Genomic DNA, 15,574 nt, shown 5'->3' on the forward strand with positions numbered 1-15,574 from the left:
TATTTCAATCCACTTTATCTTTTGTAAATATAGTACCTTAATTAGTGAGGTAAGAATCACGTTCATGTGCTAGCTAGAAGGACCTCTTTGAAGCTGCAGAAAGCTGCCTTTTTAAATAAAATTCCTGTTTCTGTGAAAGTGGTTTTTGCAGTAACTTGACTTTTTATTTAGCTAAAATGTGTGGAAGGAAGTACAGCAGCGAAGAGCATCACCTAAATGGAGCCAGGGAAACTGCACTATTGGGTTTCACAAGACACTTTGATAGGTCAGGAGATCCTCTGTCAGTAGCAATCTGGGGCTTGAGCAGGCTATTTTGTCACCACTGGTCTCCTGGAAGTGGGACTGCTTAGCTGCTCAGCTGCAGTCTGCTCCTGAGACATGCAAGCAGGCAGGCTGGCTGCTACTGTTTCCAGAGGAGTGGGGAAAGGAAGAGCTGAAAGTAGGTCTGCATGGGGAAAATACGGAAAGCTGCAGTGGGAGGACTGATGCGTTCAGAATAGCACCTATGTCTATGGAAACCACGGTTGCTGCTCATGCGTAACTAGGCTGGATCTTTCCTTTACTTATATTTTTTTCTGCAGAGATTTGAATTGCTTTTTATGAATTTGAGTAACTGGAAGGATCTGGAACAGGGAAGACAAAGGGTGCATAGCCAATGCACTGAGCTCAGGAGCCAACTGTTTTATGAATTGAATGCTTTGCTTAGATTTCCTTTTTGGAAAGCACTTTTCTAAAAATCTGTGTGCACTTCCTATAGGAAACACTGCCAGGAGCCAGGATAAGTGGAGGTCTTTCCAATCTGTCTTTCTCCTTTCGTGGAATGGATGCCATTCGAGAAGCAATGCATGGAGTGTTCCTTTACCACGCAATTAAGGTATGATGTGCTTTTGGCTTCCATGTGTTTGCACTTGGCAGGTGTGCAGTTCCATGTCTGACAGCCCTTTCTGGGGGATTCTCTGTTTTTCTTCAGTATGGCATGGACATGGGAATTGTGAATGCTGGGAATCTGCCGGTGTATGATGATATCCACAAGGAATTACTACAACTGTGTGAGAATCTAATCTGGAACAAAGATCCTGATGCAACAGAGAAACTTTTACATTATGCTCAGGTAACTTTCAGTTTTAAGCTTTGACTAGTAGTTAGTTTAGCACCTGGGCTTGAACACCTCCCTGCAGATGATAATATAAACTGCATATGTCAATATAACAGTGGGTGTTAGAATTTACTGACAATACTACAAGTGGTTCAGTTATTAATGTAGAATAAAAAGAAATGTGTGGTAGATTGAGACTCTCCAATTTTGTAGGTGCCATGGAAGATCTGGTACAGAGTTCTTCATATGCTTCAGGAGACCAAGCTGCATAGGCATTCTTTAAAAAAAAAAAACAACACACCAAAACCCAACAAAAATAAGAAGCAAAAAATCCCAAACGAACTTCCCCCAAACAAAGAAAGCCCTCACAAACCGACAAAAAAACCAAACCCAGAAGAGGCCAACCCCAACCAAGCTAGTCTTGGTGCTGGAACTTAATTGACAAGTGCACTGTGGGAGACAGAGTAAACCTTTCTCTCTGGTGGTAATGGTTTGTTTGCAGTATAGGTAAAAGGTGAAGTAGTTACTTGTGGTTTGTAGCTGTGGCATAGATTTCCTGTTCATGTAACGTGTCAGGATGAGGATCAGCTATTTAGTGTTTTTGAGATGTTGTAATGACGGTGGTGATAAAAGACAAAGATTATACAACTGAAGGTTTCAGGATTATCATTCGTAAGACAACTGGTGCAATCCTGTTCTGAATGGAAGATACAGCAAAAATCTCTCTCGGTTAGGTGGCTCTTAGGTTGAATTGCACAAGAAGGTTTGCATGTCTGTTTTGTAGCTCCTGGAGATATTATTTCTGTGTAGAGTTTCATTTGCTTTGTAGTTTACCCTATGGTGGTACATGCTTTATAGTAACAGTGGCAGTGTTTTGCAAACCAGTACAGGGAGACACTCTCTGTCTGTTGTACTTAGGCTATTTTAGATGGTGCTCGTAGTGTCTAAGCAATTCATCTGAGAGTGATCTTGTCTGTTTAAGTGGAGTGGCACCATTGGGGTATTCAAGGTTGCATAAAGAGGAAGAAAAAAAAGGAGAATTAGAAAGGGATTCCTTAAGCAGTGTTTCTGCAGAAGGCGTAACGTGAATTTAAATGGAGAAATGATTAATTTAGAAGTAGAAATGAAAGTGGATGATGACTTCCAGGTCTATAAGTTTGGGAAGCTGTTGTTGGAATCTCTGCTTTTATTTGTGGTGGTAGTTTTATTGTGAGAGTAAAATAGCGCAGTTGCAAAAAAGAGGAGCTTAATCCTTGCAGGTTTAGGGCATCAGTCTTCATTTGAAGATTGAAATAAAAAACATTTTCCGTAAAGTATACAGCTTCAGACATTCTCAAACTGAAACTTCATTCCATTTATGACAAGGAGAGTTGTGCTTCCAAAGGCAGGTTTTTTCATCCTCATTATTTGGTATTATCATCCTGTTTTTAAAGATTTGCATATAGTGCTTGTCACTGTGGTCCCTGCATGCCGACCCTACAGCTTCATGTTATTTTTAGGTTGGAATGGTTCCCTTGCTAAATTGTCTGGCCAGAGGTTGAGGAGCACTTGGTACCGTTTCAATGAATCACAGAAGGGCTGAAGTGGAAAGGGACCTCTGGAGGTCATCTAGTACAACCCTTCTGCTCAAAGCAGGGCCAGCCACGGACATGTCCAGTCAAATTTTTAATTTAACTTAGAATGAGGACTTTACAACATCTCCAAGCAACATTTTCCTCCTTTCATTCCCTTTTTACAAACTAGATGTATGAGGGGAATAAAATCAGACAACAAGAAGCTGTGAAGTTAGCTAACGTTCATATAAACGTGAATGAAAACTTGTTCTGGTTTCTGTTCCCATGAGTGTGATATTGTTTCCATGGCTTTATCTTTAAAAACATGCTGATGAGCACTCAAAAGTACATGAGGTTCGTAAGGCCTGAAAGATGTCAGATTATGTCCAGTAACTGAGCGAGGGAAAGCAATTACTTGCCTGAAGTGTGATGGCTGAATTAATGGATAAGGTGCTCTTCCACGAGCCTTTCTGAGATGGGTGGTCATGAACTTTCTTGCACTGTGAAGCCCTTTTGGCCTCTGCGTTCATAGCCAAGAGGAGCATGAGGGTGAGACAAAGAGAATATGTGGTGGTTTGGGACAGTCTGTGTGCATGACAAACAGTAGTTTTGTGGGCTGCCTGATTGAAAACATGTCTGTGATATGCAATAACATAACCTATTCCAGCAGAAACTGAATTAGAGCCAAATTAATTAGAATTTTAAAATTAAGTGTAGTGTGCGGGCGAGGAATCAATTTAAATTATGTTCCCAGAAGTGAAACCCTTAGGATTAGTAATTTCATCATTTTTAGGAGCATAAAAATTATCAAACTGCTCTCGCTTTCTTTTTTTTTTTTAGTAACTTTTTTTTTTTACTTTATTTTGTTTACATTTTCACTGAGGTATGTACCCTTTGGGATGTAGATCCCCCTAAGTGCCTATAGTACATCTCAGGTGTTTGCAGCGTGATTTGCATGTGTATAAAAAACCGTTTGAATAGTCTAAAATTATTTTATGACTCAGTATTGAAATTACCTAAATTTTTCTAAAAGTAAAGTCCATAATTGTAGTTTTTATGCTTGCAAGCTCCTCTGGATGTCTCTCTTTTTCAGAATCATGCCCAAGGAGGAAAGAAAGTTGTACAGACTGATGAGTGGCGTAAAAGCTCTGTGGAGGAAAGGCTGGAATATGCTCTCATAAAGGTAAATCTGTGCAGAAAACTGTCCTACCCATCAGCTCTCAGAGACATGATCTCAGCTGAGACTTTAAGGGACATACTTACCTTTAAAAGTTCTTCAGCTGCTGTTCTTTAACAAGCTATTAATTAATAATTAATAATATATTTAACTGCTCTGTTTAACTTCAATAACAGAAAAAACTGTAGTGGTTTATCTTTAAACTTCACAAGTTGAAGTCTTTGATCTCTAGTATTTTATTCCACTGTGTTTGTAGAAACATACTGCTTTTACTTTGTGACATACTGCTTTTACTTCCTAGGGCTTTTTTTGGTCCTTTAGTAGTACTGCACTGAGTGGCACTTGTGCTGTGGAAGCAATCTTTGAGTGTTGGGTTTTTCTTATGACATGGTTGAGAAAAATGAACAAATCTGTTAATAGTGGGGACTTCCTTTGAATAACTTTATATGCCTAAGAAGTGTAGCGTTTTGTTTCTTAAGAAAGCCTATTTTCGATACACATTTGAGGTATTCTTAAAGAGTATCAGTATCTAAAGCATCTACTTGTACTTTCTGTGTGATTTCTTTTGTCTTTTTTTGGGAGAAGGCAACTAAATGAAAGTTGTATTTCTAGCAAGATAAAAGCTTCTCAATTTTTTTCTCAGGGCATTGAGAAGTATGTCACTGCAGATACAGAAGAAGCAAGATTAAATCAGGAAAAATATCCTAGACCTCTAAACGTAATTGAAGGACCTTTGATGAATGGCATGAAAATTGTTGGTGATCTTTTTGGTGCTGGGAAGATGTTTCTGCCTCAGGTAATGAGAAAATAATTTCATATATTTTACTCTTTTGCAAAAATTAGTATTGTAAAATGTAGCCAAAACATTCTATGCTGGCTGTTTTTTCAGATAGGAGGAATTGTAAAAATTCAGTTGCTGCTGAGAAACAGCAATTTTCATGTTTTATTTTGCAACCTGACTTCCTTTATGTAGGATTATGTGTTTGTTTCCTTTCTTCCTGAGTGTTTTTGCTTTATTTGAAACACACTTTTAAGTCTAAGCCCATGAAAAAGAGCAAGAGAGATAAAAGATCCAAATAAAAATTACTGCATTTAGCGCCTTCCAAGTCTGGGCCTGTTTGTAGCTTTCAGTTCTGTTGTGAGTGGTCCAGGAGGCTGCACTGTGCAAGAAAGTGTCATGTTGATCCTTAGCCCAGCCAGCAGCCTGCTGCCACAGAATAATCTGCAAAGCTGGAACCTGAATCTGCAAATGAAGTTTCATTTATTGCTTGAATGGGTATAAGAGAAAGCTAGGGGAAAACTGAAGCTATTCCTGTACCTTGTCTTTATTGTTTATTCTGCCCCCCCCTCCTTTATCTGTGCAGGTGATAAAGTCTGCTCGAGTTATGAAGAAAGCAGTTGGCCACCTTATTCCCTATATGGAAAAAGAAAGAGAGGAAAGGAGAGCCAAACGAGGCAGCATAGAGGAAGAGGCAAGATACAGTCTGTAACTCTGTCACAGCATGCTCTGACAAATATAGGAATTATTTATTACTAATTACTTTTACTGCCTGGAGAGTTGATGCAGTCTTATGCAAACTGACAACCTTGGCATAATTTGAAGTTGGTCTGAAATTCATAAAGTGCAGATTTTGTGTTATCACAAGTTTCCTGATCGGTGCCATAAGCCTTTGTAGGCCCTTTATACTGATGTAACTTAATTTCTTGTATTTTTGTAGGCATTTAGTTCTAGTGTTACTTATTCATGATACTTCTAACTTCATGGCAGATTTTGCCACTTGCTTCTACTACTTCTACTCTCGCTGAACTCTGTAACTCCCTTTTCATGTTCAAAGCCTGTCACCATGTTTCTCTTTATTCAACTCTTCTCTACTTCATAGCCCTTATCATTCTTCCAGCTAAACAAACCAATTTCTTCCACCCTTTTTCTTCACAGATTGTGACTTCAAGAGATGTTGTTATGATAGAATAGTATGCTCACTGCATGTGTAGCCATGACCAACTTGCAGGGGAAAAGTGTTATGAAAACAGGGCCTGACTATAGTTGTCTTTTTGTGTGTGTTTTGCCACCAGTTTCTGAAAATTACTTTTTATCTAATATGTAAAATATATTTTAAAGTACCCAATGATTTTTGGATTGCTGTGGGCCTTTATTGCAGTTCCTGTTTCGCAGCCAGTTGCTGATGCCTGAGAGTAGTTTTATCAACTACCTGTGAATATACTTGAAGTAACTGCTTCCAAGTTTGGTAAATGAAATATGTGATAGGAGCAACAGAAAAATGAAGATACAGGATGTACCTTGTTTGTCCATACTGACAAGACTGTATTCAGTAGAAAAGAGAGTTGAGATGAATTGGACAAAATCCCATTTATATTACTCGTGTCTGCTGTTTTTACTATATAATGTGATAGGTGCTTATGGTTTTGGTTGTTAAATATTTTTCTTCTTCTCTTGTCTTTGTCTGACTATCAGATTTAGGTTTGATGTACATTTACGTTTTCTTAGTCCTGTGGAACCTTATCTTGTCTTCATGAGTTCTCAGAGACAATAGCTTTAATCAGAACCTAGTTTTTAACACAGACAAAAAAGGAAGAACAGCAGAATTTTTCTAAACTGTGATATTTGTGTATTTCCTTCGGGTTTCCTTTTATGGATTTTTGAATGGTTCCTAATTCTTCCCTTGAAATCTTCTTACATGATATCTTTCTACTTGCTGTGGATATGTTGTGTAATTGTCCAACATAAATGTAGCAAATACGGTAAATAATTTAGAAAGAAAAATGACCTGATAATCAAACCTGACTAATCTTAATGGAAGCAGGAGAATGCCTGGTCTCTTTTCCCATGCTCTTTGTGGATGCCTTCTCTGCTGTATCTCAAGTGGATCTGTTCTTTGGCTGTCACGAGTTACCTTTCTATGTGTCATCTCTCTCCAGCTCATGCTGTTCCCTTTTATTTTAATTCAGACGGCGATGCTGGTATTTTACACCTTCTGGTTTGTTCTGATGCTATCTAAAGTCATTGAAAATTGTTGCCCCATTGCTTCCCTGAGCACTGGATTAGGGTCTTCTCTGAATCATCTGGGACTTAATTCTCTGGTTATAAGAAGTGAAGTGGAATTTGGGAGGTTCTTAAAAAGATAGCAAACACTCTCGAAGAGAGTGTAGATGTTCTGGTGGCTGAGGAGAACAGGAGGGAAAAGGCAGGACTTCTGTCCTCCTTCTTCTTCTACCTTCTGCTGGGAAAGGGATGTAATGCCTTCCTCTTACAAAAATATGTTGTCACTGTGTAGAGAATTGGGGAGTGAGATAAAAGCAGTTGCGTCTGTCTCCAAAGTTAGATGTTGACTTGAAGGAAAACGATTTGCAGACTCTGGTAACTGATCTGTCTGATGTTACCCAGGCTACTGTAACCTCCAGGACTGTTTTAGTCACAGACTGCCAGGAAGTGCAAAGCATTGATAGTTACATTTGAGGATAAATAGCTGTGGCTGCGGATCTCTATGAAGATTAAAAAAAAGAAGCCCTTTGGATGTGTGCCCAGAACTTGAGGACCTCCTTGCTTAAGACAATTGAAATCACAGTGTGCCCTAAATAGGGTTTATTTAAAGTGGCATGTGCTCTGGCCCATGTTGTTTGCTGCACAGCACAGATTTTTCTTCCTCTCATGTGCAAATTCAATTTGTATTAAAATTTTTTTTATATCAATCACTAATTAAATCATCATTAGTTATTAGGTGTGATACAATATGGGGCAGCACTTTTTGTTTTTTCTCCTGTCCTTGATTAATCTCTTTCCCCAAATTCCTCTTACATTCCAGCAGTATATTTTCACTTGCAAAATTTTCGTTGATGTACTGAGATGGCTGACTTACAGACCTCCATCTTCCCTTCCCTGTTCTCCAGTCTTCTGTAAAACAGAAGCACTGGGGAAATAATAGATTTTAGTAAACAGCAGCATTGGTGGGGATCCAGGGATTTTATTCAACAAATGTGCTAGGACCATCGGAAATACTAATATCATTCTTGGTAATATATAAAGTTTTTTTTAACCCATAATATTGCAACTACAGAAGGCAATGTAGGTTCATGAAAGAGAGAGCTACTCAGAATGTCCAGAAATATGACATGCTTCATAGAAGGATTTAATCATTCGGTTCTGCCATCTGCAGAGGAGATGAGATACTGTCTGGAAAAATATTTTGTAGTTCTGCATAGAATATGCTCTGTACAATTTAAGTAGTTGCTTACTGCCATCTGATTCTGCACCAACTCAGACATAGCAGTGTTATAGCCTGGAGCTGCTCCAAATGACAACAGTGATTAAAAATGTATTGCCATGTCCTGTGTCCTGGTGGAGAACTGCTGTGGGAAGTTTCACTGTTGCACTGTTGGTAGCACCCTTGGTCAGGCTGAATGCCATCTAACCGAGGACCTTCTTGTGACAGAACAGCTTCCCTTCTTCAAACAGATCCTTCTTCCAGCCCGTTTGTTCAGCTTGGGTAATCTGAAGTAGTGTGATCACTGCACTGAAATGTCTCCCTTGCTATTTGTGTTGCATAAAAAATGGTCTCTTAGCTTTTGCTAATTCCTCTAATGTTGCTCTAATGCTAATTTCCTTCTAATGTTTCTGTTTCCTTGTTCTTCTCAGCATTGCATTGAAAGATAGATCTTGATGCAGAGACAGGCATGTTATTATGAGTATTCATGCCCTTTTGTTCTAAATATTTAATCTATTTAATCTCTTTATTGGTGAGGTGTATATTTGGAGCAGAAGTACCTTAGGAGTTCAGTTATTGCACTGCACAAAACGCTATCCAGATCTGAAATAGTTTTATCTGCTATTTTGTTTTTAAACACAGATTTTTGAATAACATCCATGCAATTTGCAAGAATAATTCATGTGCAAGTTTCAATTTCCTGGATCTTTTAAAAAAAATTTTATAATTTACTATATTATCTCCACTATGCTTTGCAATTACTACAAAAGGAATTTGGGACATGGATTGGGATTGCACCGTTGAAGAATCTGTACAAACATACTGAGGCTTCTGAGCAATTTAACTCTTGTGTTATTTCTTCAACTTGCAGGATCCGTATCAGGGTACAATAGTATTAGCAACTGTGAAAGGAGACGTACATGACATTGGCAAGAACATTGTGGGAGTTGTTCTGGGCTGCAACAACTTCAGGTAAAGAGACTAACTGTGAACACAACTGTATATGCATAGATAATTAATACCTCAGACTAACTTTAGCTGTGGTGATAGCAGAGGTGGGCATTTCTTGGGAACTGTCCTCTATTCCCCAAATTGTGATTGGGAATACAGATGATGGCAGCTTTACTAATGAGTGGGGCAAGATGGAGTATTGCCTCCTCATTTAATACTGTGTTTCCTAATAAATTGGCATCTGAGGTGAATGCAGTTTAACATCAGTGGGAACATAAGTAAGAACATCAATTTTTGTATTTGTTTTATATCAGTTAAATGTAATAAGTATGATGTCTTATAAGTATAATGTCTGAAGAAATGAGATACAGTACTGCCCACTGCAATTGTTGTGTGTGGGTTGCGTTGAGAAAAAAGAAAGTCTTGTAAGATTAGAATGAAACTTCTAGTGTGTTTTTCAAGCTTTTTGTTAACTATGAGTTTTAAAAACTTGCTGGGGTATGTTTTGTTAAATAAGAGGTGAGTTTCTGAACTTCAAAAGTTAGAACTTCAAGAAAAGTCAGGTCTTTCATGGCCTGTCTATGCACAGCAGGGTTGGCAACAGTGTTGGAAGGAGTGGTCACATTCCCATCAGTGCCCTTTGTCAAGGGTCTGTCAGGTGTTGCACAAAGCTGAATCACCTTTGGAGCTCTGTCTTATCATTCATTCCTTTAGTTTTGCTTTGACTTTGGGTTGTCATTTACTCTAAAAAGAGCCAAAATTATCCCTTTATTTTAAAACACAAAGTGTTGAAGGCAGTAGCAGTGCTGTGTATATGCAATATATTCAACTTAATTTTCTCTTGAAATTCTGTCGATTGGTTTCAGGCTTTCTTGAGCTTTATTTACACTTACTGAACTGAAGCCAGAGAGTTTTCTGTCACCATGAGTAGTGAGTGAGGCTGAATGAAAACAGCAGGCTGGGGTGCCTTACTTGAAAAAATAAAAACCTTAGCAATGGCTAGGGTTAATAGGATTAAAATGGTAATAAGGGAAGTGCAGTGTCTCATTTAATAAAATGTACACTTTAATAAGGCACAACTTTGATGTGAATCATCTTATATTCCTAATATAAGATATGATGTCCACAAAACCTTTTTATGTTATCCAGATAATGTCAGAAATGCCACTGCTGTTGACAGCCCTGGTAAGCAGCTAAGCACCAGCCAGTCATTTCCACCCAGCCAACCTCAGTGGGATGGGGAAAGAGGAAAGGAAGAATAAAAGCAAGAAAAATTGTGAGGGGAGAAGAATGTTTAACAAGTGAAGAGGAAGTGAAAGAAGAGAGAAAATAAAAACAAAACATGTGATGCAAAGGCAATCCCCTTGCACCTCCCATGGGTACACTGGTGCTTAGCCAGTTCCTGACTCAAAGATGGATAACCCCTGCTAAACCCCTTACTCTCCTTTTTTATTGCTGAGCTTGACATCATACGACATGGAATATTTCTATGGTTAGTTTGGGCCATCTGTCTGGTTGTGTCTACTCACAGTCTATTCCTTGGGGGGTTAGAGTAAGAAACAGAGAAGGCCTTGATGCTGGGAAAACACTGTTCATCAGTAGTTAAATTTTAGAATGTTAGCAGTATTGTTTTGGTCACAGATCTAAAACACAGCACCATACCAGCTGCTGTGAAGAAAATTAACTCATCTCAGCCAGACTTAGTGCAACCACAAAAACTTATTTAACTAAAAAAAAAGCCTCTTACACTTGAATTTTCTTAACTACTATGCCATCTGGAACTCTGACTTATTGAAAATTTTGCCAGACCCAGAGATGTTTCCTATATTGAAATTCCCAAAAGTGGTCTTAAGAGAAACAAACAAAAATCTCAATTTTAACTTCAATTTTAGGTCAGTTATTTACGGTAAAGGAAATGTATTTGCCCTTCAGCAGATATTTTATTTATTATTTAAAGGATCGTGTGTCATCTCACTTCTTTTCACAGAGTTATTGATTTAGGAGTCATGACTCCATGTGATAAGATATTGAGAGCTGCTGTTGAGAACAAAGCAGGTATAGAGAGATTTCATTAGTACTTCTGAATTGTTTGATTTTTAAACCACACTTGCATTTTTTATTGCTGCTTATTGCATTCCTATGCTGTCTATGATTTGGTCTAGACTATCTTCAGAGAAATCAGAACTGCTGCATTAACAATATTAATTATTTAGCATTTGGCACTTCTGTGAAACTTAGCCCGAGGAGTTGAAACCCTGTATCAAAAGGACAATTCCATGAGAGATGCTTTAGTATTTGTTTTACAGGGGGATAAATGGAGCCTTGAAATGGTTTAGGTAACTCCTTGTTGGGTCTTAAAGCAGTGAAAGAACTTGGCATTTGGCTTGCCAGATCAGTGAGTGTGAAAGCAGGAATGAATTGTTGTAATAAATAATGAACTTTCTGAAACAAGTTGCAGTTGCTTTGAAACAGTCTACTGCATCTTGGAAAAGATGAATTGTGTGGAACATAGATGGTGAAGTTTGAAAGCGTTTCCAAGAGCAGAGCTTATAATTATTGTGTCTTATTTCGGTCCTCAGTGCTGAGCTTCTGAGGCTTGGAGCTTGCTAATCAAAAGTACTGTTTATTTATTGTTGAAACCAGAGCAGTAGATGTTCAGCAGCTGTGAAGACTGGGAAATATCTTAAACTGGGGATTTGGAATCATTGTCATTCTTGGAAAGCTTTTACTTTTTAATTGGGTCAAACCTTCCTTATAGGCTCATGACTACCCTGCTTTTTATCTCATTATTTTCTGACACATGAAGTTATCTGATGTATGAAATAAACCTTTCTGTAATAATTTCTGTGTCTTTCTAGAGTGGATTTGCTAAACCCCTTGTGTATGTGTGTTTGTAAATTTGCAATAGATATAATTGGCCTGTCTGGTCTCATCACCCCGTCTTTGGATGAGATGATTTTTGTCGCTAAGGAAATGGAGAGATTGGCAATAAAGATTCCTTTGCTGATTGGAGGAGCAACTACTTCTAAGTAAGATATCTCAGTTGGGAGTATGGGCAATATCTGTGAAAATAGTGTTAACTAGGGAAAAAGAAAATTTACAGCCATTTTTTTACCCCTTTCCCCATTTTTCTGTAACATACATACTGGTATGTATTTACTTATGATTGACAGTTACTTCTTGTCTTAGAAATCCTAGAATACAGAGGTAAAATGTAATCAGGACATAACAAATAATGGACATCTTAAACATTTAATTTTTACAAGTGTGTATTTTGCAAGTGTATATTGTATGTGGAAGTACTGTATTTCCTCTAAAAGTTCATGCACATACGCGTGTGAATACAGTTCTGTTCTTCCAACAGCTTGAATGTTCTACTTTGATTCATCAAAGCATTCCAGAAATGCAGGATTTTGAGACATGAAATGATCATGTTGACATTAGAGAGCTATTATCTTTAAGAAAGTTACTGTATTTTCCTGGATCATTGTTTAGAAAGGTGATGACTGGGCTGAGTCTCCAGTCCTGTTCAAACAGGCTGATAGGGGATAAAGTCTAGCTGCTTGCTTTGAAATACTTAGCATGTTGCATTTGATAGACTGAGCTTTTCTGTTGATATCTTGTTCTCTCAGGTCTGTTCAAATGAAATAATAGAGCTACTATGATTTCCTGAAGATCAGTATTGACAGCTCACTGACACCTAGTCTTAACATTACCACAGATGTGTTTTGGGCACGTATAATGGCCTTGGGTCACGCTTTGCTGGCTCCTTTAGGTTGCAGTATGCTTGAGTAGGTGACAGCTCAGAAGACTGCAGAGGTCATTTTTTGTGTAGCTGTTAGTGGTGTTGCTTTTGTTATCAGAGCAGCACATATTGTAGCCAGACCTATTCTGTATTTTTGTCTTTAGCAAATTGTCTCATAATCTGACAGATGGTGGAGAGTAGGATCACTACCAGTCTTTATTGTTCCTGTAATTGTAATGCAAGGTTCACTGTATTCTTTTTCTCCTTCTCCCTGTGAGTCTCTTCCTACGACTTTGATACTGACAACAAACATGGAGGGTTTTTCCTTAAAAAAAAAAAAAACAGGAGTTGAGTGAAGGGAAGGCTTTATTCTAAGTGGAGGTCTTAGGAGAGCCCTTTCTTCAGATCTTTTCAGTGTTTTCACACGAGGTATTGTGGTCTTGTAATCCATGTCAAATAACCACCATCAAACAATTTTGTAGAATTTATTCACAGAGATGAATGTAGCTAAGAGGGAGGTAGCACTAGTTTTATCCTTGAATATGGAAATTACTGAAGAATATATACATAATTTTGAATACATAAATAGTAATTTTATTTATGTCAACTGTATATAAATATACACTTATGCATGTGCCCAGACACAATACAGTGTCTATAAAATATATGTCAAGTAAAGGTATTCTATATGGAAGACTGGATTCATAATATATATTTAATTTTACTTTCCCAGTCTTAAGCTTAACTTCATGTGTACATTCTCAAACGTTGTGTATGTGTCAGAGGTTGCTAATGAAGAACCATCTACAATTTTTTTTTCTCTGTGAAAAGTAGATGTTGTTATTTGGAATAAGGAGACCGTAAATATTTTGAAGGGTGTAAGGTGAGGTTAGTTTAAAAGAGAGAGAGGATGGATTTTGTCTCCAGAATCTGCACAGTAGAGTTTCTTCATAATTTACAGTAATGATGATGTTTGCATTCTTACTGTGCTGCTTTGGTAAATTCAGATGCTGAGAAATAATGGTGACATTCTCTCTGTGGTAAAGTTTATTTTTAAAAAAAATATAAAAATTAGTATGTAGTGGTTGATACAGTGCCATTGTAGGACCATGTCCTCTTTGTTTCCTTTGTCCCTATCAGAACAGAAGATACAATATCTTTGTAAAACATATTGCTGCCAAGATCAGAAGTCTGTTTCCTAGCAGCAAATTCAGAAGATGCTGGACAGTGTTTACACAGCTGTGTTGCACAGTCATCAGTAAACCTCTGTGTTCAAGTGCTTTAAATATTTGACAGAACCTGAAGAAAAAGGAGATCTTATTTCAGCTGTGGAAGGTTGCTTCCTGGACTCAGATTTAGATCTTATTTAAAGAATGGTGTTTGACCTTAGCATACAAGAAAGCAAACGGGGCTTTGGCCTATAAGGTCTTTGTTCCTACACTTTCTTGCAGAGTTTTGGCAGGACTCTGAGCAGAGGTTCTTTCATCACTAGAAGCTGTTAGCAGTGTTCCTTTCTTTATCAGAGCAGCACATGTTGTAGCAGACCTATTGTCTCATAATCTGACAGACAGTGGAGAAGTAGGATCACTACCTGTCTTTATTACTCCTATAGTTATAATGCAAGGTTCACTGTATCTTCAAGATGCAAGTTTGTAATATTTATTGACCACTGGCAGAATTCCTTCTTCAGGCGAGTAGAGGACTTGAGCCTCCAATTTTGAAGTAGAGCCTTGCAGAAATGGAATAATCATCCCTGAATTAGGTTAATGCTAGTCTATAGACCCAGCATGTGGGAGGGAAAAATGTAAGATGAGCAAAAAGGATTAAAAAAATTGTTAGTTCTTGGTAGGCTTAGTTTGGAACATTGTCACTGAAATTTTCTGAGACTCAAACTAATGAGTTGCTGATTTTCATTCAGCTGGTAAGACAGTGAGGGAATGTGAGTTGGCACGTTATTTATGGAGTGTTCTGATACTCTTTGAAGAAAAGTGTTTATGTACCTATTATTAAAATCTGTGTTTAATGATTCATGTGTAGCAGATGGACAAACGAACTTCTTTTGAAGTTCTAGTCTGTGGTTAAGTCAGGATTTATTTCACTGGGGGTTTTGTCTGTTTTTGTTGGGTGTTTTGGTTTTGTTGGTTTTTTGCATCAGTTATGAAATGCTCACTCTTTTTCTTTTTCATTGAAGAACACACACAGCTGTTAAAATTGCCCCACGATATAGCGCACCTGTAATTCATGTCCTGGATGCATCCAAGAGTGTTGTGGTTGTAAGTTCTAAATTATAGTTTTTCATCCATGCAAAAATACATGCCCTGTTTTTCTGTTGTGCCTCTCGTCCTTCCTCTAAGGCTTAATGTTGTAGCAGAAAATTGAAGAAGCACGACAGAGACAAGTTTCTGAACTACTCTTGCTTCAGTTGATTTTTTGCTACCACGTGGTTCTCTCACCTGACTTATGTCAGTTATTGTCACTAGGTACTTTTATTTAAATGCCACATTTCTTTAGTGAGGGTGACATTAACTCTGAGTCCTTGACTGTAGTTTTGAGATATTTTATAGTGAAGAGCAATAGAGTTAGATAAGAACTGCTATTCTCTCTAATTTGGATATATTTCTGAAGTTAGTTAGATGGCAACATAAGTAAAGAGAAACGTGCGGCTGGAGTTTTTTGGGCTGGATTCTCTTTCAGAGAAATGGGTGGTCTTAGCTGGCAAATTCTTACTTGTAAGAAGTAGGCCAAGCAGCGTGTTGTTTCTGTGGCTATTAGTTTTTGAAGTTTTTGAGTATTTTCCTGTCACGTCTTTTCAGAGCCAGACTTGGCTCTGCT

The 15,574-nt window shown here is 37.9% G+C and overlaps 1 protein-coding gene across 5 annotated transcripts in view; it reads left to right on the forward strand.

Annotated features, from left to right (window-relative positions):
- The window catches only part of MTR (5-methyltetrahydrofolate-homocysteine methyltransferase), a 48,914-nt gene that overhangs the window by 23,331 nt on the left and 10,009 nt on the right, over positions 1-15,574 (forward strand). For all 5 annotated transcript variants that reach the window (XM_017817545.1, XM_017817548.1, XM_017817547.1 and 2 more), the window contains 9 exons: positions 758-874; positions 971-1,111; positions 3,743-3,832; positions 4,470-4,622; positions 5,191-5,298; positions 8,918-9,018; positions 10,985-11,052; positions 11,906-12,026; positions 14,934-15,015. In XM_017817545.1, the coding sequence (XP_017673034.1) occupies positions 758-874; positions 971-1,111; positions 3,743-3,832; positions 4,470-4,622; positions 5,191-5,298; positions 8,918-9,018; positions 10,985-11,052; positions 11,906-12,026; positions 14,934-15,015 (981 nt within the window). The remainder of the gene's footprint in view (positions 1-757; positions 875-970; positions 1,112-3,742; positions 3,833-4,469; positions 4,623-5,190; positions 5,299-8,917; positions 9,019-10,984; positions 11,053-11,905; positions 12,027-14,933; positions 15,016-15,574) is intronic.

Source organism: Lepidothrix coronata, unplaced genomic scaffold (assembly GCF_001604755.1).
Source record: "Lepidothrix coronata isolate B3197 unplaced genomic scaffold, Lepidothrix_coronata-1.0 Scaffold61, whole genome shotgun sequence".
NCBI classification, from domain to species: Eukaryota; Metazoa; Chordata; class Aves; order Passeriformes; family Pipridae; genus Lepidothrix; species Lepidothrix coronata.